Source organism: Pseudorasbora parva, chromosome 4 (genome assembly GCF_024679245.1).
Source record: "Pseudorasbora parva isolate DD20220531a chromosome 4, ASM2467924v1, whole genome shotgun sequence".
Lineage (NCBI taxonomy): Eukaryota > Metazoa > Chordata > Actinopteri > Cypriniformes > Gobionidae > Pseudorasbora > Pseudorasbora parva.
Genome location: NC_090175.1, coordinates 19775279 through 19802213, shown reverse-complemented (window position 1 = coordinate 19802213; position 26935 = coordinate 19775279). Strand labels below are relative to the sequence as shown.

Below are 26935 nucleotides of genomic sequence, written 5' to 3'. Positions count from 1 at the left end.
GGAATCGTATTTCCTGACATTTATATGAGCCTGATTTCAATGCCGGGGAGATACATAAAGCAAATTTGTCTGTGGACGCTTTATATAAATACAATATAGGTAGGTCTAAAACAGAGTGATCACTTATATCAATGTTATATATCGTCATGTTCTGCCCTAAAACGTTCATTATCGTTTTTGTCAGTGTTTATTTAAAAACATCCAATCATGCAGAATATAAGATTTATAAGTTGTCAATACAATATATAGGGTATGATTTTACCCCAAAATTCAACATATTGAAACAAAATGATAACTGCAAATCCATGTTTCTCTGAATGTTCGGACAGCTGTTGAAGTCAGACATCGGTTGCACACTCATTATTGTGGTGCAATGTGGAATTAAATGAGTGCACTTGATAACGTCCACTATGGTTTCAGACACCACTACAAATGGCTGTCCCCTCAAATAATGCCCTATTTGAGTGTATAGGGGGGCGATTTCGGATTCAGCTCATGTCATGCAAATGCACTGAGTTGTTGCCATGTGATTGGCTGATTAGATTTACAGTAACGAGCAGTTGAACAGGTGAACCTAATAAAGTTTGCCAGTGATGTATATCTTTCTTTATTACGTGGAATGCAATATGTATTATTTATTGCAGAAGGTCCATCATTTTATATACAATGGTGACCACAGCTGCCAAGCAAGATTGTCAGTCATTCAGTCAACTTAAATTTTTCATATAGCTTCACTAAAACACTAAACACAAAAAATGTGGCATAAAACTTGTATGTAACTGATTCGAAAGACCGCCGTTTGCCAGTTTCTGTGTTCACTAGTAGCACGCAAGCACAACTGCCATTATTATGTTAAGCCCTGCCCACCGACTCTATACACGATGTGATTGGCTTGACCAGAGTTTGGTTTTTACAGCTCAGAAGTGTTTTGATACTCGCGGCAGATTAGATTTGCTGCCACTAGGGTGCGTCTAGATTTCTATTCTAACTTTTCCCCTTTTGACAGTTTGTCAGCCCTTTCACTGTGTGAAAAAAGAACAGCACAAACATTCTTCAAAACATTTTATTTTGTGTTCCACAAAACATGACATAAAGAAACAAAATCAAAAAAAAAAATCTGACATTTTTTGTAAAATGTTTTACTTGAATTGTTATGCTGATAATATAAATAATAATGATATTTTGTATAAAATTAGAAAAGATTACAGGTAAAACATTTTTATCATATAGATTTTTGTTTTATTGTACAGTAGTCTATAGTGTTTTCTAGTTAAGAAATGTATTTTTAGTTGTTTTTTCCAAGCTCAGACAACACAAAATAATCCAATGAGAAGATTCAAGACTAATATTCATGTTTTCATGTAGTCTATTTATGGCTAATATTAGTGTATAGTGCATAACTGTGTAAATAAATGTTTTTTTAATAATGTCATCTATGTGTATGTGTGGTTAGACATTGTGTGTGTGTGTGTGTGTGTGTGTGTGTGTGTGTGTGTGTGTGTGTGTGTGTGTGTGTGTGTGTGTGTGTGTATGTATATATATATATATATAATGTATGTGTGTTTGTAGTCAGTAATCTGTGTAATGTGAGAGAACACAGACAGGAATATGGGACATGTTGCTTTGTCTGTGACTGAGGGATATTTGTTTTTAGTTCATTTGTTTTCACCAGTGGCAAGGACTCTTTTTAATACTCTCAAAATCACACAAACAACCTCAGAGGTAATCCAGCATGACTAATGCTTAAATCAAACCCAGTGGAGGAAAGAGACACATAAAAACATAAAAGCTTATAAGGCCATCCCATGATTGTGACCTCTAGTTGGTAGACCGTAGTCCACTCAGAAACATCAGTCGTCAGTACCAGGTAATATTATTCCACAAGACAAAGTTAAATTTTGTTCTCCCGCTATCTCTTTTGTGGGACGGCTTTTAAATCCAAAGAGGTTGATGGAGCCCTGGGAGTCACGCTGGATGCGGGGAACAACACTGGGAGTGGTGGGAGAGCTGAGGAAGGTGGGAGATGACAGATCTTTTTTCCTTATCCTTTTAGTAACCAGATCTAATGGCCCAGATTCCTCAACCAGCCCCTCAAAAAGCGCCCCTACACTTTGGCGGATTCGAGTGGAGAAGTTTGGACAGCTAAAAGTGTAGATAATTGGATTCAAAACAGAGTTCAGGAAAGCAAATGTTGTTGCGAGAGGTAAGCCCACCTCTGCCTGATCCACAAATTTTCCCGTCACCTCCAGCAAGCAGAAAATGTGGTAAGGCAGCCAGCAGAGAATAAAGGTTGCGATCACAGAGACAACCATTTTAGTGAAACCTTGCGAGAGTTGAGGGCCTTTTTGTCCGCCTGGCGAAGACAGGCTGCGGAAAAAGTTCAAGGATCTCTGTTTGTCCTTTCTCGCACCCTGGCGTCTACTCTCGAGCCTCTTCCTGCGAGCCTGCAGCTCTAAAACAAAGAAAGTGTAACTGACTGCAATGACCACCAGTGGCATGACAAATGCCAGCAACACTTTGGACACTGCCGTCACTGCCTGACGCACTTCACAGTCTGTAAGCAGCGTGCTCTGGGACGAATAAAGTGCAAAATCATGATAGCAAAGTTTGCGGCTGTCTGGCTTTTCCACAACTGAACGGAACATAAAATACGGAAATGCGTTAACAGCCGCCCAAGCCCATCCTAGGCCGCAGATCTTCCATGCTGCCGACACAGTGCGATGATTCTGGGTCCACACCGGCTTAGACACCAGCAAACAACGATCCAGTGATATCACAGCCAGTAGGAAGGCAGAAACAAACATGTTGAGGAAAAAGATGGAGGCCTGGACTGCACACAATGGGCCACCCAACTCCCAGCTGTGGCCCATCAGTAGGTAATAAGTGAAAAGCGGCAAGGTTAGTGTGGTTAGGAAGTCTGACATCGCCAGATTGAGAACCCATACTGCCGCTACCGTCTTGTTACGAAGATGGTAACCAAGCACCCACAACACCAGTCCATTTTCTAGAATGCCCACAGCGGATACCACACCATGCACAGCCACCACTGCCAGGTTCACTCGAGTTTCAGTGTTTAAGATCATTGCCTCCAGAAGGGGACAGTGGGTGGAGGAATTAGGAGGTAATGAAGAAGTCATTTCTGTCAAAAATAGAGAAAAATCATTAATATATGATGTCACAGCCAGCTGAAATGAAGCACAAAGATCAACAAATCAAACCTCTATTATGTGTTTGAAATGTGTTTCGGGTTCTTTCTTATATATATAACTATTTTATACTGTAACCTCTAAAGCTCAAAATAATTAACTGGTTTGAGTTGCCAACTCAAATTAAACAAGTTAGAACTTTCTTTCTCTTTTGAGTTCACAAAACTGACACATTTTAAGAAATCTGAATTGTTCCTTTGTTTTGAGTTTTATTTTTTTATTGAGTTTTTTATTTTTTATGTCTATTTCCCAGCATGGTTCTCCATGGTTTTCCCAGCATTTTTTTGTGCAAGATTAATGTTAAGTGGGAGATTTATAGCGTTTAATGATTTGTAATGCTGGTTTAGAGAGTTTTTGTTATGTTAACCAACGCATTGTGTAGCCAATTAGCAAGGTGGCATTCATTGAATTGGCTAGTTTAAACTATAATTTCCACGACTACAAATTTGAGATTACATTACATGTTTTTCAAGTTAAATGTATGAATTAGCTTACTCAAATATTTCAAGTTCAGAGCAATTAAAATGTAGGCTACTATTGCAAAGTAGAAAACTGCAACTGATTGCCCCAATTATTTTGAGTTTGCCAACTTATTCGGGTTTCCAGCTAAAAATATTGTTTGGTTTAAAAACAGCAAGCAGACCAAGTCTAACCAAAATGTTTATCAACAAATTCTCACATTTTCTTGCTTAGTGTTTAAAACACATCGGTTTTACATTAGTTTACATTACAAGTGCTTTCATGATGATGGATGTTATAACGCTGAGATTTAGATTCATTGGTATTATATTGCATTAAACAGGAACTTCTCAAGAATCTCATGCACGTATTTCACACTAACGTAATAATTTATATTTTAGTAGAAATGATGACTGCACGGTGACTACCATTCGCTCAACCCGCATCATCCACTCATTAAAGGGATATCAGTTATTATTACTCAGGAAAATCGTGGTGTTTATGATGTAAGCCAGTCCAGGACTGATAATGGATCTCATTTTTTACCATGGAAAAAAATTCCCTGATAGGGCACTTGAGCATGTCACTGCCTGCCCTCTCCAACAACATCATTTACTTAGAAGATTTTGCAAGGGTTAAAAGAAAGAATGTCATGTACTGTATAGTCTGCTTCCACACTGTAAAATACAATATGAATATGCTATATGCAAGTAAGTGAAATATGAATAGTATCTTGTACTGAAAAATAACCAATGTATAGTATACTAGATTTGTTACAATTAAGTTAACACATTCAGTAAAGTCAACTAAAAAGTGTTGGTTAGAATCACTGTTGAATTTTACAGTGGGCTTCTTTTGCCTCAGTTTTTATAATGTGTTCCTTTGAGTTTTCCCACCACTCATCTGTTTCCATGAACAATCATTTTTACCACAGCTGTTTGTCATTTAGTTCATCATCATACAAGTTTCCTCACATTCACTCAGTGTTTGTCCAGTCTCGTTTAAGCTAGCTTGTGTTGAGTTGTTTCAGTTGTGAACCTTCTTTCTTAAAACACCATTAAACAGAGCTAATTTTGAATCAGTTCCATTCTTTCTATCTTTCGTCATATTTTTTTTCCTATCTCAAGAAGATTCCATTTTTTTAAAGACGGTATCTTAAACAAGTTTTTTAGGTTGACTTTGTTGGCTTTTATTCTGGAGTCACTCTGCTTAAATTTAAAGCAGCATCTGAGTAAACCTGGATAAACTAAAATGAAACATACCTTTTGTGAAGTTGCTTCCGCATAGATTTTTCTCCAGATAATCTTTAGTTGCCCATCAGCTACTTTCATCTGTGAACTCTTCTTTACCTCTGCCTTTGTCATTCCTGTGTCTCGAACATAGCCTACTTTTGTTCAGTAGGCGTATCAAAGAAGTGATGAAACGAATAGGTGTTAGTGGCATTCTGTCACATGACAATTCTGCTGTTCATAATTATTATTTTCCTTTTGCTTACAGACGACAGCTGTTCAGAAAGTGTGTGTGCGTTTTAAATGTATGAACAGTCCTGAACATTATATATGGATTTTATTAGCACACGAGTAACTACAGAAGAGTCAAGTTTTAAATAGGAAAATATAGTGAAGTCTTTGGTAATTTTTGAGCAATGCTAATGGTCTAATCCGATTCTCACAAAAATGCATATAAATAGTACGAGTGTGCAATGTCGTGGAATGTATATGCCAAAACTCATTTTTGCGTGTCTATGGCACGCTGTTTTTCGCGTGCATATGACACACATTTTATGGCCTATTATACATACGAACCCCCCACCCTACCACCCTAAACCTACCCAAGAGCGTGTCATATATATACGCCCCACCACCCTAAATCTACCCAAGTGTGTGTCATATATACGCCATAAAGTGCGTATCATATGCACGCCAAAATGAGTTTTGGCGTATACATTCCACGACATTGCACACTCGTACTATTTATACGCATTTGTGTGATCAGGTTGATTCAATGATGTATGCCAAGCTAAAAGTGCTACCGCCAGATACAGAGATCGGCTGAAGGATTCAAAAACGGTGACACTCAACTGTTTAACACTAAAGGACTTGGAAAATGAGCGTCTTTTAAAAAAAGTGGAGTGTTTCTTTAATGCTTCAGCATATCTTTGAAAATATTTCATGCTTCCATCTTTGTGCGAACAGTATGGGGATGACCAGTGCACAAAGCAAGGTCCATAAAGACATGGATGAGTGAGTTTGGTGTGGAGGAACTTGACTGGCAGAGAGTCCTGACTTTAATCCGATAGAACACCTTTGTGATGAATTAGAGCAGAGACTGAAGGCCAGGCCTTCTCATCCAAACATTTACTTCCAGAAGAACAGTCAAAAATTCTCAAAAACACACTCCTAAACCTTGTGAAAAGCCTTCCCAGAAGAGTTGAAGCTGTTATAGCTGCAATGGCTGGGGCAACTCCATATTAAACCCTATTGAATGGGATGGATGTCATTACAGTTCATGTGCATGTAAAGCTATGTCCCAAATCTTTTGGCTGTATAGTGTATATGTAATGAGCAAAGCATTTATCACAATGTACTTTAAATAACAAGTAATGTTAGACAGATATCAGTTCTGCTGTTGTTCATAAAAGCCAGTAGTGATGTTGTATAATGAGAACATCGTCATGTCGCCAGAAATAGAGTCAGTATCCAGTATCCTTTCGTCAAGTTTAAGGAAATGGAAGACCCAGACGCAGAGTGAACAAATAATTTATTGACAGGACCGGTCGACAAGGCACAAGAGGATGGTGGAGGAGTGACAGATCAAACAGCAGGGTCAATGGGGAACAAAAGACAGATGAGGGTGGCTGCTGGAACCAGCTCCAGGATGCAGCAGGTCGAAGAACCACTGAGGACTAGATGGTAGAGGTGAAGACAGGGCAGGACGCAACGAAGCAGAGATACACTACTTGCTGCTCAGTCTCAGAACCAGACTATACCAGGCAGAAGGAACCAACAGTCAGGGAATCCCAGGGAGGAGGCAGGAATGAACACGTGACAACATTCAAAATAATAAAACAAAACAAATAAAGACTTGCAAAACTAGAACACCAGTAAACAAAAAAATAAAATAACTGGAGATAGAAAAGGGAGAAAACACACAAGAGAAACCAAAAAACCCAGAGAAACCTAGATCAAAATAAAGACAAAATAAAGAAACTTGACTAGACTAAAAATTCAGGAACAAAGGAAAAACTGACACTAAAGAAATACTAATCTAGAACTGACAGAAGGACTAAATATGAATAGGTCTTGACAAGAACTACAAGCAAACACTGACTATGTACTCACAAGCACACACACAACTGACCAGCAAAGACAAGAGGGAAAGGAGCTCAATATAAAGGGATCCGCACATGAGGAACAGGTGAGCACAATTAGTGAACCGAGGACTAGACCAGCCTAAACAAGGGGGCGTGGTAACAGCAAACAAGGAGGCAGGACAAGAGGAACACATGACAAACACAAAGGCCATGTCCACACTAATACGTTTTAATTTGAAAACATATATTTTTCTCTCTGTTATGGCCTTCTGTCCACACTGACAGCCTTTTATGTCAATGAAAACGTATCGTTTTGAAAACGCTCTCCAAAGCGGATAAATTTGAAAAGGCCGTCTTCGTGTCGTAGTGTGGACTGTGAAAACGGAGGCTTTTTAATACGATGACGCATTTTTAGCCATGTAAATGGACTGCATTTATATAGCGCTTTTATCCAAAGCGCTTTACATTTTTGCCTCACATTCACCCATTCATACACCGACGGCAATGTCAGCCATACAAGGCGCCATCCAGCTCGTCGGGAGCAGCTGGGGTTAGGTGTCTTGCTCATGGACACCTCGACACTTGGTCAGGTGGAACCGGGGATTGAACCACCAACCTTCTGGTTTGTAGACAACCTACATGAACCACTGAGCCACTGTCGCCCCGCTGTCGCCCCGTAGACGAAAAACATTTCAGCCGGTGGAAAATAGGACTCGGGCAGAAATCATGTTCATGGATGCGGTTATTAGCGTTACTGTAGTATGAAGCAGAGCAGGACCGAGTGTTGTGGAGCTGAGCATGGCTGCTGGAGCGATTGTTATACAAACACACGGCTCGCGAACAGCGGGACTTTTATTATGACGGGATGGGACACATTCGCCGGGCGCCTGCACTGATCCGCTCTTCCAGTTATGATTATGAGGTAATGCAGCTCTGTTTATCATATTAGGCTGCATTTACACTGCAGGTCTTGATGCACAATTCTGATTTGGTACCAAATATCCGATTTTTTTGACGACCCGCTTACATCATCTTTTCCGTATCCGATATTTGCATTTACACTGTACACTGGCAAAACAGAAGTAAAACAGTGCGATATGCAATGGACGCAGACAAAATGACTGTTCCACACATCTTTAAAGGTCGGCAAAACATTTATCTCGTAAGGCGGAGAAAAAGAGGAGAGCCATTAAAAGGGTTGCCAGGTTTTCACAACAAAACCCGTCCAATTGCAACTCAAACTGTGTTAAAGTAGACCAATTCCGCATGAAAATCGTGGACTTGGCAACAGGGGCGTAGCACCAAATTTTGGGCCCTGGGTACAAACCATCTTGCTGGGCCCCCGTACCATGTATGTGTATGTATAGAAAACGGACTTCCCTGCCTTGGGCCCTGGTTACTCAGTACCCTTTATCCCCCCAGTCCCACGCCCCTGCTTGGCAACACTGGCTCTTGATCGCAGATTGTGTCCCCCTGAGTTGACGTCATTCGCCTCCGTCCTTTTTTCAATGACGTACGAATCGCATTTACTGGGGAATATCCGATCTGTCCGCTTACATGGCAGACGCAAATGCACGCATCCGAATCATAACAGATTTATTACCACATATGAGTGAGGCCTGAATCTGATCTGAGGATATCGGAATTCATGCGTGTTTTTACTGCTTACACGTTCACATGTCATATCCGATCTGTGCCACATGAGAGGAAAAAATCGGAATTGGGTCACTTGAACCATGCAGTGTAAATGGGGCCTTAAATACATTTAATTGTGTTGAAAATGATGTTATGCCGTTACTCTGTGCGTTCACTTGTTCATACTGCTAAGAGTAAAGCGCTCCTGCCAAATAAAACCCGAAACCGAGGGTAGTGCAGATATGATGCAATTGACAGGCAACTTCCTCAAACGCTCTGCTGAAACGTCCCGGTCCTTAGCTAAAATAGCAATTTTCTCACAATTTACAAATAGTTGAAAACATTTGGGATATTGTAGGTACTCAACTGAACAAAATATATGACACTGGCCTAGTGGTTTTTGGATATTTTACTGCAAAAATACTACATAGTGCACCTTTAAACAAAGACAAAACAGACAAGACTGCCAGGGAAGAACCCTGACACCTTTATATTCCTTACCAGTGGCAGAATTCATGAACACGATATAGAGATTCACAAGCTAGGGAGCTAAATGAGATGCATCTTAGTTTCCAAGTGTGTGACAGTTTTTTCCCTTATTGTTACTGATTACGTTCACCTGTTGTTAATTTACTGTACCTCATTACCTCTTCTTGTGTATGTAAGCCCTTAGTTCTTTTAGTTCTTTTATCTTGCTTTAATGTTGCATGTTCGTTTATTTTTTATTCCGGTTCCTGTATTCTCGTGAGTGTCAGTTAACTAAAGAATACATATTTTGAATTCTCTGTCATAGTGTTTACTGAGCAGCAGTCAATTTTACTGACATATTAGCCTATACAATTCCTCAGCCTATTCACTTTTTGTAAGCAACTGCGAGTATGAAGCATTCTCAAAATATTTAAGTATAGCAGTGCGTATACTATGTTTCTCTTACTGACATTAAAAAAATGTAACTAATGGTTGGATTAATTTGTGTCATGACTAAAATTATTATCGAATACATTTTGCTTATGTGTAAAACCTTTTTTTTAATGAGGAAAAAGTACTTGATAAACCTTTAAATAAATTAAGTGAATAATGCAAGAATAAATATTGATGAGATTATTAATTAGTTAGTCACAATAATTTATTACATAATAAATTTATAAGGAACATACATTGAAACTGTGATGCCATAATCATTTTATTGACTGACCAAATTTCCGAAGTTTCAGAGTTCTCATTGTGCGAAAACAGGTGTGGTCCTATTGTAAAATGTGGGTTTCAAAGGTTATGATATACTGGAAAATTAGCAAAGAAAATAATAATGAGGCAATGTAGAAGTGTTTTATGTGTACGGTCAAAGGTGGTTTTGTGGATTGAAACCTCACCCATCAGTGGACGTCAGGCTAGTTTTATTACTGCTATAATGGTTTCAAAACTTTTTTGAATGTTAATTCACGTTTAATCAAGGTTAGGTATGATTACTACTGTTTGCGATGCAATATTTTAAAGGCAGCCATGTCTTAATAACATAATTATTGGTCCTTCATGATTTCTCCTCCATCATGGTTAATCATTTGCTGAGGACTGATCACATAGCAACTTACTTTGAGATAAGACATACTGTATATATATATGTGTGTGCCATCAGAGCCTAAGGGTCCATAATCAAGGGGACAAAGAGGAGGAACGGAGACAGATTGAAGGTACATAAAATGTATTGTTCTATTCTATTCGATTCTATTCTATTCTATTCTATTCTATTCTATTCTATTCTATTCTATTCTATTCTATTCTATTCTGTTCTGTTCTGTTCTATTCTATTCTATTCTATATAATGGATACATTGAATTAACATTGTATTAGATATTAATTCCTTTATTTGTCCACTGGTATAGTTAGGCCTACCATAATTCCTTGAATAAACACCGAGACATTTATTTACCTGAACTAAAGAGGGGGACAGGCTTTTATTTGAAGTAGGCTTTTGTTAGGGGCAGGCCTGTATTTCTAATTCCATCTGTTTAAAAAATGATGACTTTAAATAAACCGTTTTAAATTAAAAGCAAAAGCGTTCCAGTGGACAGATATCATTGATTTTTTTGTGTGCAAAATTTGCAAAAATATCACCATTTGCAACAAAGCAATTTGGGTCAGATTTACGGTAGCCTAATCGGTAACCACCATTGTGCCCGTTTGAAAAATATCAAATGTTTATTCCGCGCTTAATTTCTATAGGCTATTGCACATGAGGTTATTTTGTCCAACTAATGACTCAGTGATATCGGCTGCTCGTGAGGGAAAAACGCTTCCTTCCACTTAAGAAGAGTTGTGTAGCCTACTTATAAGCACTTTTTTATTTTAATACCATAGTTTATTTATATGATTAAAAAAAAAAGATTCTTCTTGACTGAAGGTGATCATGAAGTCGCCAGTGCCAGTCATTGGCCTGATCGCACTGGTAATGTCCAGGGTTCAGGCATTTGTGTCAGTTGGGGGTAGCGGAAACACCCATGTGACCATTACTGGTTCTGCTGTGATGGCAAAGATCCACGAGGTGTGTGAAGCAGTGGCTGAATCAGAAGGAAGAAAGTTCGATCCAACGGTGAGTTTGTGTAGAAGTAGCATGAATGCATCATAAACATACCATTCAAATTTTGTCATTCTTCTGAAGACAAACAATAACTTTTGAGAAATGTAGCCTAATAGCCTATTTAATAACTTCATGTTTCCCTTTTTAACACAGGGCTCATCACCTGAAGAGCTGCTGCGTGCGTGTCTGGGCACGGCCACAGGTGAAGTTTCGGGAGCCAAGTTTCGCACGGCACTGAATCAGATCTACATGCAGAATGGATTTGTGGACCGTGATTTCATGGGGAGTGCACCACACCACTTCAATAATGAGGCCTTTAACGACGGGCGCAACCTCATCATACAGGGAAATGCAGCCATAAAAGCGAACGTCCGCACTGACAACCTTCAATCTGCCAGAGAAACCCTGGGGAGGGTGTGTCACACACTGCAGGTGGGTGAGGGGGAGGGAGATACAGTCATGAGACTCATGACCAGGGCTTGACATTACATTTTTTGCTCACCAAGTTACTAGCCACTCAGCATTTTCACTGGCCACAATTTTGCTGTTTGGAAATTACATTGTATATGTTTAAAGTTGACTTTGGCATGCATAAAATTACTTGATTTTGAGTCATTTTACTTGATTTAGAAGATTTAAAACCCTTTCAAATGCAGAGTGACCCCCCCCCCCCCAATCAAGACTACATTGTATATCAGCTGTGATGTGCAAGTGGGGAATATAATAGGCTAATATGAGAAATGTAATATGATAGGCTATGAGTTATTTTAGTTAGGCTATATATATATTAATTATATATATATATATATATATATATACGAGAGAGAGAGCGCGCACGCGAGAGAGCGCTTTTGTTGAGTGTCATTCAGCGCTATTCCGCCTATCTCGCCTGCACTAAGTATAAAGAATTGTAGTTGAATTGTAGCCAATTTTGTGATACGACGGTCTTCTTGGCATTTCATTTAGCTATAAATTATATTCAGCCCGCCAAAGTGGCTAGTGGCATATTTATAGTTTTAAGAAAAGCTTTTTTTTATGGTTGGTTTATGGTTTATGGTTTAATTTTATTTTTATTAATAATTTTATAAATAAATAATTTTATTATTTTGTAAACAAACATCATCATTACATGATTACAAAATGATTCTTTATTATAATAAAATGCTTTCTTTATTATATTAAAAGTTGGAAATGTTTTTGTTTATGGCTGTGACAAGTTTCTCTGAAAGATGTACTTTCAAGCAAAATGATAACAAACATAAGCTTAAATATAACGTAAGCTTTTATACCATTCATATTTTGTAACAGGTTAATTATAAATATTGTTTAATTGTTTTTTATTTATTTTTTAAGGATTTTTACAGCCACAGTAACTGGGTTGAATTAGGCAACAAAAGTCCATATGCCAATCTCATCAGACCGGAACTCAACATTGAGAACATTGCAGGTAGATAAAGCCAGTGGGTGTGATTTATGAGAGAGACACATATGTGTAAAATAAATGTGATTACACCATTCTTTTAGTGTTGACATGACCAATGTTCATGCGTAATAGCTCTTAAAAATCAATTTTTTCAATGAAAACTAGAGATAAGTAAACAGATGACATGGTGCATAACTGATAACAGGTTTCACCAGAGAGTATTCATATTTTATGAGATTGATTGTTCTTAAACGGCAAATGAAGTGAATGTCTGCGATTGATGTGTGTTGTATACAGCTGTAGATATGTATTTGTTCATGTGCAGATGTTACAATGCCAACATGCAGTGACTGCGCCAGTGGTACCTGTCCAAACCAGCTGCTGCCTGCTATTCTGAATGGGAAGTTCCTCACTTCAGGATACATGGGCCTGTTCTCTTCTGACAAACCTCAAGGTGAGGAGGAGTTATGGGCATACAAAATGTATTAGTAACTATTTAAACTGCTTTTTTAAGCTAACTGATTAACTCAATAAATGTTGGTGTTTTATCAGCTTCCTAGTGGTTTTAAGGTCTAATGTGTAAACAACTGAAAAATGATGTTATAACTAGCATGTCAATCTCCTCAAGCTACGCCTTTGTTTTTGAATAGGCGACCTCTAGTGTGTTTTAAATGTTCCTTCGGATGAGATGTTAAACCGAGGTCCTGACTCTCTGTGGCCATAAAAAAAAAAGAATGTCCTTCTGAAAAAGAGTAGGGGTGTAACCTCGGCATCTTGGCCAAATTTTGCCCATTGGCCTTTGTCTATCATGACCTCCTGATTATCCCCATATACAGATTGGCTTCATCACTCGGTCTCCTCTCCACCAATCAGCTGGGGTGTGGTGGCCATTCTGGTGCAATATGGCTGCCTTTGCTGCACATTGGTGGTTGAGGAGACTCCCCATTCTATATGTAAAGCACTTTGGAAACCCAGAAAAGCGCTATATAAATGTTACAAATGTCTTTGATTATTTGTCTTTTATTCATGTGTGCTAGGTAAATGTAGTCATGGTGGGGAGACTGATCTCAGCAGTACCCAGAATCCTCGAGGTGGGATCAGTAAAGATGAGCGGCTTTCCTATAATACTGATCTACACAATAATGCTGTAAACCTGGCATCTGAAGCCACCCTGGTGCTGCTGGAGGACATCCGTGGCGCTATAGGAAACAAGGACTACCTTCGGTATGGGGATTCCCATATACATACATCATTAGACAAACTTTCTTAAACATTAAAGAGATATTATTACTTGCAAAGTTGGGAGCAAAATGTCATGCCTACTGTTTAAAAGTTTGGTGTCAGTAATTTTTGTTTTCAAAGAAATTAAAACTTTTATTCAGCAAGGACACATTAAATTTACATTTACAGGTAGAATAATGATTTCTGAAGGATCATGGGACACTGAAGACTTACATTAGTGCTGTTTTTACTGCATTGTTTTATCAAATAAATATAGCCTTTGTGAGCATAAGTTTGGATAAGACCAACCCCAAACTGTTGAACAGTAGTGTATGTAGCATTCTTAATTTGTAAGTCTAAATGATGTAAATAACTATAAATGATGTAAATACTTTAATGTTCACATTTAAAATCCATTAGTTCAAGACAAGGTTGCGCTTTATCTCCCTTGCTCTTTGCTTTGGCATTTGAGCCCTTAGCACATGCGATTCGGTCAGATCCCAATATTCATGGATATAATACAAAGAACACTATAAGTAAAATTTCATTATATGCAGATGATATCCTGTTATATATTACTAAACCTCAGATTACTATCGCAAGAATCTTAGAAATTATTTCTCATTTTGGTACTTTCTCAGGGTACAGGATAAACTGGTCTAAGAGCGAGTTAATGCCTATAAAGGTACAAGACCTTTCTGTTGCACTAAACTTTCCTTTTAAAATAACACATCATAAATTTACTTATTTAGGAATTGAAGTTACGAAGGATTTTCAAGCAATATTTAAAGCGAACTTCCCCCCCCCTAATGTCGAAATTGAAAAATAATATTCAGTTTTGGAGGTCACTCCCTATTTCCTTGATAGGAAGGGTTAATATTATTAAAATGATTTTTCTACCTCAAATTCTTTATCTTTTTCAAAACATCCCAGTATTTGTACCTAAGATTTTTTTCAAGCAGCTGGATTCAATTATTATCCCTTTTTTGTGGGATTATAAAGCCCATAGAATAAGCAAATCTCACCTTTGTAAATCCAAAGCGGAAGGTGGGTTGGCACTCCCCAATTTCTCTCTTTATTATTATTCTTGTGCTCTTCATACTATCATAATGTGGTTAGATCACAACTTTACACATTCTACTTGGATCCAAATGGAAAGAGAAGCATGTAGCCCGTATGATATTGGGGCGGTGATCTTGTCGCCTACAAAAATAGCTAAATTGGCCTATAATAATAATTGTATAATCCATAGCACTATTCGTATTAGGAAGCAGATTAAATCAAAATTTGTTATAAAGTCCTTATCTTTCCTCTTACCAATTGGAGGGAACCCCTCATTTACTCCTTCTACTATGGATTCTGCTTTCATAAAGTGGAGAGACTTAGGTATTCAAACTATTGGTGATCTATTTATTGACGGTTCTTTTGCCTCCTTTAGTCAGCTGCAGGCACAATACGGTTTGCATAAAAACAATTTCTTTCGTTATTTACAACTCAGGGATTATGTAAGTAAGCATTTGCCTTGTCTTACTCTTAATGAGGCTTCTTCTGCAAAGTTTGATGAGCTCTTAAGACTTGGAACTGGGGTTAGTCACTTGATTTCTTTACTGTATAACTCTCTACTATCCACTACTTCGCCTTCTACGCAGGGTATAAGATCACAGTGGGAGAAGGAAGTAGGGGGTGAGATCAATGACGAGCTTTGGGTTAATGCATTAGAGAATATTCATAAATGCTCCGTTAACTCTCGCCACTGTCTTATTCAATTTAAGATTATTCATCGACTCCATTATTCTAAAACCAGGCTGAATAGATTTTTTTCAAGTGTTTCCCCAATATGTGATAAGTGTCAGACAGAGGAAGCCACTCTCCTGCATAGTTATGCTCTTTGCTCCAAGTTAACCCCATTCTGGACTAATATTTTTCAAATACTGTCAGAAATGTTGCAGGTTGAATTAGAGCCTGATCCACTTGTGGTGTTATTTGGAACCTCAAATAACCTCACTTCTTTTCAAAAATCTCAAAAACAGTTGTTGTCCTATGGGCTTATTGTTGCAAAGAAACTAATACTAAAGTTTTGGAAGAACCCCAAAGTCCCTACTGTTAAATTGTGGTTGGATGAAATGGTAAGGTTATTACATCTGGAAAGAATCCGCTTTTCTTTGATAAACAAGCTGGATCAATTTGATAAAATTTGGTTTCCCCTTCTCCATTACCTCGATAGCATAGCTTGAGTAATTGTAGCACTGACTGTCCCATTGATGTGAAGTCCCTAGGGTGGGGTGGGTGGAATAGGGATTGCTTTGTTGTTTTCTTTTCCTTTCAGTTATTGTATTTTTATTTTTGTTTGTTTCTTTCTCATGTTTATAATGTGGAATCATAAAAGCTATGTACAATGATTGTCAAACTGTTGGATTCCCTAATAAAAAGATTTAAACACATAAAATCCATTAACCAGAATAATTGTCCCTAATTTTTCCTCCATCAGGCTGATGGGTATTGCGCGATCTGCAGTGCTGGCTTTTGTGATTGACACCACAGGCAGTATGGCAGATGACATTGCGGAAGCCAAGAGAGTCACCTTCAACATCATTGACAGTAAAAAAGGAACTCAAGATGAGCCATCTGAATATATTCTGGTGCAGTTTAATGATCCACGTGAGTGCAAAAAGGGTTTCCATTAAGCAATGGAATACATAGCACATAGACATATTTGGTCAAAATAACCTTTTTAATTACACTGAACTTTTTTGATTTGTGCCTTTCATGATGGAATGCAATTTAAAATAGGTTTATTTATTAACAATAATTGCTTATCATCTTGTGTTTTTTGAGTGAAGGTCCAATTATAAATACTAACTAACTATTAACAGACTTTTGCCTCAATAAACTCCTAATTACTTCTTATTGATAGTTAATGTATTTGTTAAGTTACGGTATTAGGTAAGATTAAGGAATGTAGAATATGGTCATGCAGAATAAGGCATTAATATGTGCTTTATAGGTATTAATAAACAGCCAATATCCTAGTAATAAGCATTATAATATTAATCTAGTTAATAACGAGAGTTGGACCCTAAACTAAAGTGTTACGGGTACCTTTTGAAACAGCCTTCGTGTTCACAATGTGCCTATATGGTGCCTTAAAATGTTGCCTGTGGCAGCTCGCTATAAATTTAGAAAAGAGCAATGATGTACTTGTTTTAATTTTTCAGTTTTTGGACCACTAATAAGAACCACAGACCCAGATATAATGAAGTCTGAGATCTCCAAGCTCAAAGCTGACGGAGGAGGAGACACCCCAGAAATGTGCCTATCAGGACTTCAGGTACTGTGCTATGTGGACTTTCAGCCAACCAGCTCAATTGTCATATCTCCTTAGCAACCACAATGGTCTCTAGTTAATATTAGAATATTGAATATTACAAAGAATATGCGAACCTTCATCCACAACTAAATTGACTGACCATTGTACACGGTTCTTCTCCTTTCTAACCTTCTGTTTCTAACAGTTGGCTCTGACAGGCGCTCCCTCCTCTTCACATATATATGTGTTCACCGACGCTCCACCTAAGGATACATACCTTGAGAAAACCATCACCGCCCTCATCCGCAGCACCAAGTCTACGGTAAACTGTCCAGTGCTGTTTCACTTTCAGGCTTTGCCATCAACATTTTCACCAGCCCTCAGTTAGTTTCCCAGTTTTCCATCTCTCTCCTGTCTCTTTTCAGGTGTCTTTCTTCATGACGCCATCGAGGAGGAGGAGAAGGGCATTGAAGGCATCATCACAGTTTCAGGTGTATTATGACATGGCCTTGGCCTCTGGGGGTCAAGCCATTGAGGTCTCCAAGTCCAGCCTCTCTCAAGCCACTGACATCATTGTTGATACCTCTACTTCAGCCCTAGTATGATCAGCGTCTTATAGTCTTTTTCTAATTGTAAACATCTCACAAACAAAACTGACATAAATGATTAAATCTATTTTTTTCATTACAAATGTTTGCACTCTTTCTTCTTCTGTCAGGTGACAATTCTTCAGCGCTCCAGGGATCCAGGACGTGTGGAGAGTTTCTCCTTCCTACTGGACGAATCTGTGTCCAACGCCACCATCTACATCACAGGAAGTAGCCTCACATTCAAACTACACAGCCCGACAGGTAAGTTCAGAAGTGCTTTTAGTAGAATGCAAAATCTTAAAAGCTTGTTTCAACAAATAATAACAGAATAACATTTTTTAAAAGATAATTGCGACTTTTATCTTACAATTGCGAGAGTCCATTGCACTAAACTAGCAATTTGCGAGTTATACATTCAGAATTGCCAAATGTAAACTTGCAAGTGCAGGAAATGAACTCAGACTGAGAGATATAAACACAATTGCAAGAAACAAGGTCATAAATGCAAAGTATAAACTTAAAATATTGAGATATAGGGCCCTATTTTAACGATCTGAAACGCAAGTGTCAAAGCGCGAAGCGCAAGTAACTTTGTGGGTGGGTCTCGGCGCTGTTACTATTTTCCCGGCGGGATAAATGGCTCTTGCGCCCGGCGCAAATCTAAAATGGGTTGGTCTGAAGTAGCTTCATTATTCATAGGTGTGCTTTGGGCGTAACGTGAATAAACCAATCAGAGTGTCATCCACCATTCCCTTTAAAAGCAAGTGCGCAAGTTCCATTATGGATTGCTATTATTATGGCGTATTTACAAGGCGCACGCCAGGAGCGGTTCACAGCCGAGGAGACTGATGTTCTTGTAAGAGCAGTGAAAGACAGAGAAATTGTGTTGTATGGGGATGGGAGAAACCCACCCAAAATAGCGTTGGTTAAACAGTTTTTACAGACGATTTTTTTTTTCCTGGTTCTTGATGAACAAACCAATTTGTCAGATGTCTTTATATACATATATGTCTTGCCACTATTGGGCAAACAGGTCTGATCCTTATTACTACAATTAGCCTGAATAATTTGTAAGCTAGATTTATGCCTATTTTTTCACATCTTTGTGGCAGATTTACAGACAAATTTACAAAAATTGATTAAAAATGTTCATAAAGTAATTTTAGATTTTTACGGATGGTAAAAATGTTAAAAACAAAAAAGAGATGTTAGGACGAGAATGTAATCATTTACATTTTATTTATTGTATTGTGTGTAATTCATATCAAATGAAAAGTATTTTTTTAAAGAAAAAATACAAATGTAACAATTAAATTATTGACTTATCTAATGAATAAGTGGTGGCAGCAACAGTAACAGTTGCACATAAATGGGAAATGCATCCTGTTTAACCAGAAATGAGGGTAAAACTGATCGCCTGATGATCCCTGGATAAAAAAATGAATCACCGCTGGGGGTAATATCAGCAGAGACAGGACAATCGCACACAGCATGGTATATTAAACTTTTGTAGCCTGCCAGCATTAAAGGATTAGTTCACCCAAAAATGACATTTCTTTCATTAATGACTCACCCCATTGTCGTTCCACACCCGTAAGACCTCCGTTCATCCTCTAAACACAGTTTAAGATATTTTAGATTTAGTCCGAGGCCTTTCTGTCCTTTGAATGTAAGTGTATGCCCACTTGCTGTCCACGTCCAGAAGGTAATGAGAACATCATCAAAGTAGTCCATATGTGACATCAGTTGGTTAGTTAGACTCTTTTGAAGCGTCGACAATACATTTTGGACCAAAAATATAAAAAAATACGACTTTATTCAGCATTGTCTTCTCTCCCGTGTTCCTCAAATAAAGAATCAAACGGTCATGATTCAAGATTTGGATTGCGTGTCAAACTGGCAAACTGCTGAAATCACGTGACATTGGTGATATGAATCACGAATCAATCTGCTGATTCGCGACCGTTTTATTATTTATTTGAGGTTTGAAAACAAATGCGGAAGGGGAGACAATGCTGAATAAAGTCATATTTTTTGTTATTTTTGGACCAAAATGTATTGTCGACGCTTCAAAAGAGTCTAACTAACCAACTGATGTCACATATGGACTACTTTGATGATGTTTTCATCACCTTCTGGACGTGGACAGCAAGTGGGCATTCACTTACATTCAAAGGACAGAAAGCCCTCGGACTAAATCTAAAATATCTTAAACTGTGATCCGAGGATGGACAGAGGTCGACATTGGGGTGAGTCATTAATGAAAGAAATTTCATTTTTGGGGGGAACTAACCCTTTAAGCATGAAATACCACTTTTGTTCACAATGACAGTGAGATATTGAAATAATTAGTGCATTAACTTTTGCAGCCATACAAATGACAAAACTCTGTAAATTAAATTAAAACCAGTTAGAGTGAAATGTTACAAATTGGACATAAAATATAAATAAACACTAAATAAAAACTAGATTAAGTTGCAAATCGAGTATATTATATTATATTGTGCTGTGCTCATTTGGTTGATTCTTGATTTATTATTATGCACAGCTTCAATATATGATTTTGTCTATACTATTATCTAATGGAATGCACTTGCTTCCAGGTGTGTCCCAATCAAACACTGTTGCCAACGGACCTCTGGGAACAATTCAGAAAGTAGGAAACCTGCAACGAATCCAATTAAATGCAACTGAGATGGGCCTTTGGCACATTGACATGATGACAACTCAGCCCTACACCGTAAAAGTGATTGGTGAGCCATCATGTACATATTTAATAAACCAATGCTATACAAAAGACTAAAGTCGTTGCCAACCTGTCTATAAGCCTTTGTAATGTAGACAGTAATGACTGATTTCAATTTTAAAATTTTCAGGGCAGAGTTCCATTACATTCATCTACGACTTTGTGGAGGAATTTAAAGGACCTCATCCTGGGTATGCTGTCATTGATGGGCGGCCGTCAGCAGGTTTGAACCGATAGGTGTTTAACTATAAATGGATTCTTATGAAATTATTTGAATGATTATTAAATATATTTCTGTCTTTATACAGGCTCATTTGCTAAGCTTCTACTAACACTGACTGGAGAGAAAGGTCCAGAGGCTCTAGAGGTGCACGAGGTCGCTCTCGTGGAGGTGTCTGGGGTCAGGGTGTCTAATGGAACCATAGAGAACATGGGTGGTGGAGATTTCCTAGTTACTGTGAAAGAAGTTCCTGAAGGAGAGTTTGTTGTTTTGCTGAAAGGAAAAGACAAGACCTTCTCCAGCCTTTTCCAGAGGCAGACCACCACACAGATGTCTCAGTCCAAAGTCACTGTCAAGGTACAAACTGACTTTTTTTTGTGGCACTTGTTTGACACTTATTTTCTTATTTGATATGTTATGGCATTCACTGTTTCAAAACTTAGCTGTACCAAAAGATAAATACAGTATTTTCAAAGATAACTCTTTTTATCTAAATTACTGCATAGATGATTCACAGAAAATAGCATGACATTCAGAGAATGCAGTTCTCAAAAAAATAATCCATGGAAAACACTGGGTTGCATTCACTAATAATTGTGTGAATTTTTCACATTTACACGGCACGCACATAAGAACTTCTCGTGAAAAATGTCCACCTAATTCGCATTTACCTTTCAATTTTTCATCACTCTCAGCAAACATATCACACCCGCTAAAGATGCACTCTTGATGATGAAATATACTGTAAGATGAAATTACCCAGAGTATATGGTTGCAGTTGTTTATAAAATGACAATACGTTTTAGTATGAAAGTATTAATGACTCATGATTTGTTTGGGAAAACATTTGTATTAGTGATGGGATTTGCGACTGAGACGGTTTTAAGAGCCGACTCTTGTAAATGAACGTCATGAGTTGGCTCGCATATCTGAAGAGCCGACTCTATTTAAAAAAAAAAAAAAAAGCCTATGGAAATTAAATTTTTATTTAAAGGGTTACTTCAGCGATTAGCATATGGCTTTGTATCAGTAAACCCTGGAGTATATTCAAATGATCGTGCTCCCCCCTCTTATATCCCCCTGAGACGAGAGATTTATGCATTTTATTTCGGAAAAATTCCTCTCGTGACGCAAATTGACGATATTTGCGTTATCTTTGGAATGTTTGCCAAGAGGCTAAAGACTACAGCCAGCAGAGGGAGCCATTTCCGCATGTTTTCAACTCGCGCATGGGGAATGGGAGATCACACTTACAGCACAGCTCAGCTACAGGCATTAATTTAAACGGATGCTGAGCAATGTAAGTGTTTTAACTTCTCACTTAACTTTCAATGAAAGTTAAGCTTCCAAAGGCATGAACTGAAAAGGCGTTGTGAATGTATGCCGCGAATGTGGTCGCGATTACTTCAGCTCTCATCAGGAGAGCTCATCAGCTCATTTATGACGTTAAATGTAATCTGACTCGTTAACGTTATATTTAACACACGTTAGGGCTGGGCGATATGGCCAAAATTTCATATCTCATTTGATATCCCGATAACGATATACATAACGATATAGCAATTTTTCTGTTAATTCAGTTTATGAATAGTCTATACAAAATTGCAATGTGGAAATGCAGTTTGAAATGATATACAAAACAAATAAAGGTAGTATGGACTACATTTTTATTTTATTTAGAACCTTTTTTTCAAGCAAGACTGTTGGTAAAGTTAACACCTGCCTAGTTAACCGATGACCGTTTGACCGATGGTTGACCGTATCAACGTTAACCGATCAAAGTTGTCCGTTAAAAAAAGAAAAAGTGATCTCTAAATTAGGCTATTATAGACAGTGGACTAAACGCTACTACAATTAGCCATCATTCCAAAATCTTTTTGTGTGAAGTGAACATATCCCTCGCACTCAATTTTTCATAACTCGCCTGTTTGTACTTAATAAACCAATAAAAACATTTGAGGCGAGGTCACAGCGTTTGGGTTTGTGTGCTCAAGGTTTGTAGACAGTAAACAGGCTAACTCGAGGTTAGAGCCAGGGCAGACGACAGTATGAAGCGTGCATTTCGCTTAAAATGGGCTTACTTTTGGAAATATATTAGGCTACATCTACATTTCAGTGGTAACACATAAGGTGTTGATCGTCTTTTTTTATTATTGTTAGCACTGTTTACCTCGAACTAAAGCGGCTCTTCTGAGCTGTTATTTTCTTAAAGGGGGGGTGAAACACTCAGTTTCAGTCAGTGTCATGTCAATCTTGAGTACCTATAGAGTAGCATTGCATCCTGCATATCTCCGAAAAGTCTTTATTTTTTTAATAATTATATAAGAAAGATGCGCTGTTCCGAGTCTTTCCGAAAAAAGCCGAGCGGGTGGGGGCGTGTCGTGTGAGCGGAGCTAAATAATGACGTGTGCTCGCTGCTGCTATGTTGAGTCGAGTGCGTCGTAAAGCTGTGTCATCCCTAACAGCGGGAAAAAACTTTATTCAAAATAAAAATATGGCTTTTAATCAGATACAGCCATACATCTATGATCCGGAATCAGACCCAGAGGCTGCAGTTGAACAGGAGCAGCAGCAAAAACGACTAGAGCAGGACGTCTCTATGTGGTACAAGTTATACACTAACTATATAATATGCTTAGCGACTTGTGTTATTTACATATTTACACTTGAATTATATCGTCGTATTTTTGTCTTTGAAGGTGTACATGTGGGAAGTGCAGTTGTGCACGTGTGTGTGTGTTTACGCGTGGTTTGTGTAGACAATTGTAACGTTATTAAGCGGACTGGTTTTGCACGGCAGGCTAAGTTAGTGTTTACATAGAAAGACACGGAATAGTAGCGCATTTGAATGAAGAAGCGTGCTTATTTAGTTCAACATATTTCCCCACTCTTTGTGTATTGTTGTTTGGAGTGCTTTTACAATACACAAACATAAAGTTACACATATAGTGGCCAGCTAAACAAATGTACACGCACTACACATCGCATGCTCCATTGATCAATTAACTATACGTGATCATGTTTGGGCTACTTGATGAGCATAGGCAAAAACACAGACATTTGAAGCAGTCTTACTCACCGCCTGCGGTACTAACGTTGGGACCTTTATCGTTGGGACTGCTCCATCATTCAGCATTAGGCGATTGGAAAATCCGGCGTCAAGCTGGGCCTTGTTTATGAAACAGTCGGCACCGAAATGCAGCGAACAGATATAAACATTCGCGCAACTCAGTTGCTGATCCGGAAAAGCAAATTCCATCCACTGTTGCCTTACCGTGGGGTTTTTGGGGAATCTGTGCAGGACTGTCTTGGTCTGGCAACCAAAAACGCACTTTTTGATGTCATTGTTAATTGTGCACATTACCTGTGCACCGCAGCCTACGAGCCAGCGCTTTGATGGGCGTAGCCTGTTACTTTCGCTCTCTCCCTCTCTCTCTCTCTCGCACTCTTCCGGTAGAATTGTCCGTAAGGCCCATACAAAGAAATTCCGCCCCCATTAACGTCAAAGGGGACGCATGATCGCAAAAAACTTGCCGAAACTTATGACTAACCGGAAGTAGTATTTTTGACAAAGAAATACTCCCATCAAACGTCCACCTTAACTTTTGAAACTTTGTCCATGTTTAGTATGGGATTCCATGTCTTTAACAGTGTAAAAAGATCAGTATGCATGAAACAGCATTTCACCCCCCCTTTAAATGAGCCGCGGCAATATTTCAAATGAGCTTCTGTAGGCAAGTTTGAACAAATCTATTTGGTTTTTTCTCTAATTCAATGTCCTCTCTTTTTTACCTCTCCATATATAGGCAATAGCAGACAGCTCCATGCTGCCAGGACAAGTATTTAAACTAAATTTTACTGTTACAACCAACGGATCAAGCGGTACCTACACAATCCGTGCAAGGAATGACAAAAACATCCCTATGACACACCCATCAACGTAATTTCTCCACTTTCTGCTTAAATCTTTTATAGCTCTTCTTATCGAGAACAAAACTCTGTGTCACAGTTCTGTTTGTTTGGTCAACACAGGCTCAGTCTGGGGAGTGGCGGCAGTGCTCAAGGGACAGTGTCTCTCACTCCTCCTGTTAACATGGTGTCAGGAACAGATGTTACACTAACCATCGAGGCAGAGGGTCCTGGAGGAAGTGATTCTAACTATGCTGTCCTTCGCCTTTCTGTTCTCTCCAAGGTAACCACAGACACAGAGAGACTATATTTTTATGTGAAATGTTATTTTTAACAAACCACGAGTCATTTTAGTCATGGGTTCTCTACTGATTTTGCAGTAGTGGTGACCCAACACTTCATTAAACATTTTTGTGAGCAAAAGAAGACAAATGTTCTTAATATCAAACAATTATATTAATTACACACAAAAATGTTAAATTATTAACTTTACATAGAATTGATGGGTCTTTGGTCTTGAAATGTCTAAATTTTAATGGCAGCAAATAATTCTCCACACAAAGCAAATTATTTTATATAGCACACCATTCAAAAGTTTGCGATCAGTATGATTCTTTTTAAAGAAATGATTTTTCTAAATAAAAATTTATTCAGCAAGGAAGCATTAAATTGATCAAAATTTACTTCTTTTTTTTACATTGTTACAAAAGATTTCTATTTCAAATGTTCTTTACTAAATTTTTTATCAAAGAATTCACAAAAATATTAGGCAGCACAGCTGTTTTCAACATTGATAATAAGAAATGTTACTTGAGCACCAATTCAGCATACTGGTATAATTTCTAGAGGATCATGTGACATGAGTAATGATGCTAAAAATTCAGCTTTGCCATCACATTAATAAATGATTGCTATAACGATTCATAATTTTAATGTTTGAATTAGTTTCTAATAAAATAAATGAAAATATATTTAATAAATATGCTGTAATATTATGTATATGCCTCTGTGTTCTTCAGTAAGCTGTTGTTCTAACTCACCCTTTACTGTTCCGTTCAGGTGACTGACTTGACGCCTCCAAAATGTGAAATTTTCAATGTACGGGGTACTTGCTACTCCTCCTCTTGCAGTTCTTCAAACTGGGAACTGTCTGTCAACATCACAGACGGAAATGGCACAGGCATCGATAGCATTTCCATCCAGCAAGGCAGTGGAAACTTTACCCAGAAGGAAGTGGAAGACACTGTGATGGGTCTATATGAGGCCTCATGTTGTTCAACTTCCGTGACTTTGTCCGCAGTTGACAAGGTTGGGAACGTGGGCAGGTGCAGTTACAACATGAAGTCTAACGCAGGCTCTCGCCTCATCAGCATGTCCCTCCCTCTGTGGGCATCTCTGCTTTTATACTGTTTTCTACGTGAAGCCTTTACTCTGTAATGATGTGGAGTTCATCCAACCAAATACATCTTTTCCTATCATTTCTCATCCCATCCTTCTATAAAAATATTTTTAGAAAGCTTTCTCATAGAGATTCTCTAAAGCAAAGAATTCCTTCTCAAACATTTCATTATTGGTAATTCCAGCCATATGATTACTAATAAAGAACTATGCTGCTTATTTAGAACCTACAGACCTCAAAGATAAAGTTTTATGTGAATTATAAATCAGAACTGTAAAAGTAAATATTTTCTAATCTACAATATTACTTTTTCTGTCCAAATATAGGAGGGAATTTCTATTTTAGAATATTTTGTGTAATCATATGTTACCAATATAATGAATATTAATATCATTTTACAAATATCTGCAATTACTTCTAAACACGTTAAAAGAGATAGTAATTTATGGCTCAGTAACCCAATGTAGGCTACAGGACAATGACATTTATACTATTTGAAGTATCATGCATCAATTACATAAGATCATAACTAACCTGTATTGTTTTGTGTTTGCACTAAATGATGTGGTACATATTACAACAACATGAACGTGTAATCTATTTTAAGCAGCTATTCATATGTTAAAATATTTACCAGAGCGGTTGACAACTTTACATAAAGCGGAACTCGCATATGATTTGTATTCGCATATGGCTTTGGGTCTTTTTTTAAGCAGACTACACTGTTCAAAATGTGCTTGTATAATTGGCTATATATATATATATATATATATATATATATATATATATATATATATATATATATATATATATATATAATACATACACACAGTTTTACACAACATAATTTAAAGTGTTGCTGAATTTTGTACATTTCATTTTGGTTTGTGTCTCACTTGATGTCAGTTTTTTTTAAAGTTTTTTTTAAAAAG

The 26935-nt window shown here is 37.8% G+C and overlaps 2 protein-coding genes across 2 annotated transcripts; one reads left to right on the top strand and one right to left on the bottom strand.

Annotated features, from left to right (window-relative positions):
- Nucleotides 1-1567: 1567 nt before the first annotated feature.
- On the bottom strand, nucleotides 1568-5012 carry LOC137073067 (prostaglandin D2 receptor 2). The gene is made up of 2 exons (XM_067441218.1): nucleotides 4928-5012; nucleotides 1568-3139 (listed from the first exon to the last, which is right to left on the bottom strand). Exon 2 carries the CDS (start codon nucleotides 3135-3137, stop codon nucleotides 1851-1853), a length of 1287 nt encoding a protein of 428 aa, XP_067297319.1. The 5' UTR covers nucleotides 3138-3139; nucleotides 4928-5012; the 3' UTR covers nucleotides 1568-1850.
- Nucleotides 5013-10165: 5153 nt separating this feature from the next.
- vwa11 (von Willebrand factor A domain containing 11) lies at nucleotides 10166-26639 on the top strand. The gene is made up of 17 exons (XM_067441199.1): nucleotides 10166-10301; nucleotides 11012-11200; nucleotides 11342-11620; nucleotides 12542-12635; nucleotides 12937-13065; nucleotides 13649-13835; nucleotides 16321-16490; nucleotides 17048-17160; nucleotides 17345-17461; nucleotides 17565-17738; nucleotides 17858-17990; nucleotides 20333-20482; nucleotides 20606-20698; nucleotides 20784-21052; nucleotides 24502-24635; nucleotides 24728-24887; nucleotides 25664-26639. Exons 2-17 carry the CDS (start codon nucleotides 11018-11020, stop codon nucleotides 26039-26041), a joined length of 2763 nt encoding a protein of 920 aa, XP_067297300.1. The 5' UTR covers nucleotides 10166-10301; nucleotides 11012-11017; the 3' UTR covers nucleotides 26042-26639.
- Nucleotides 26640-26935: the final 296 nt, after the last annotated feature.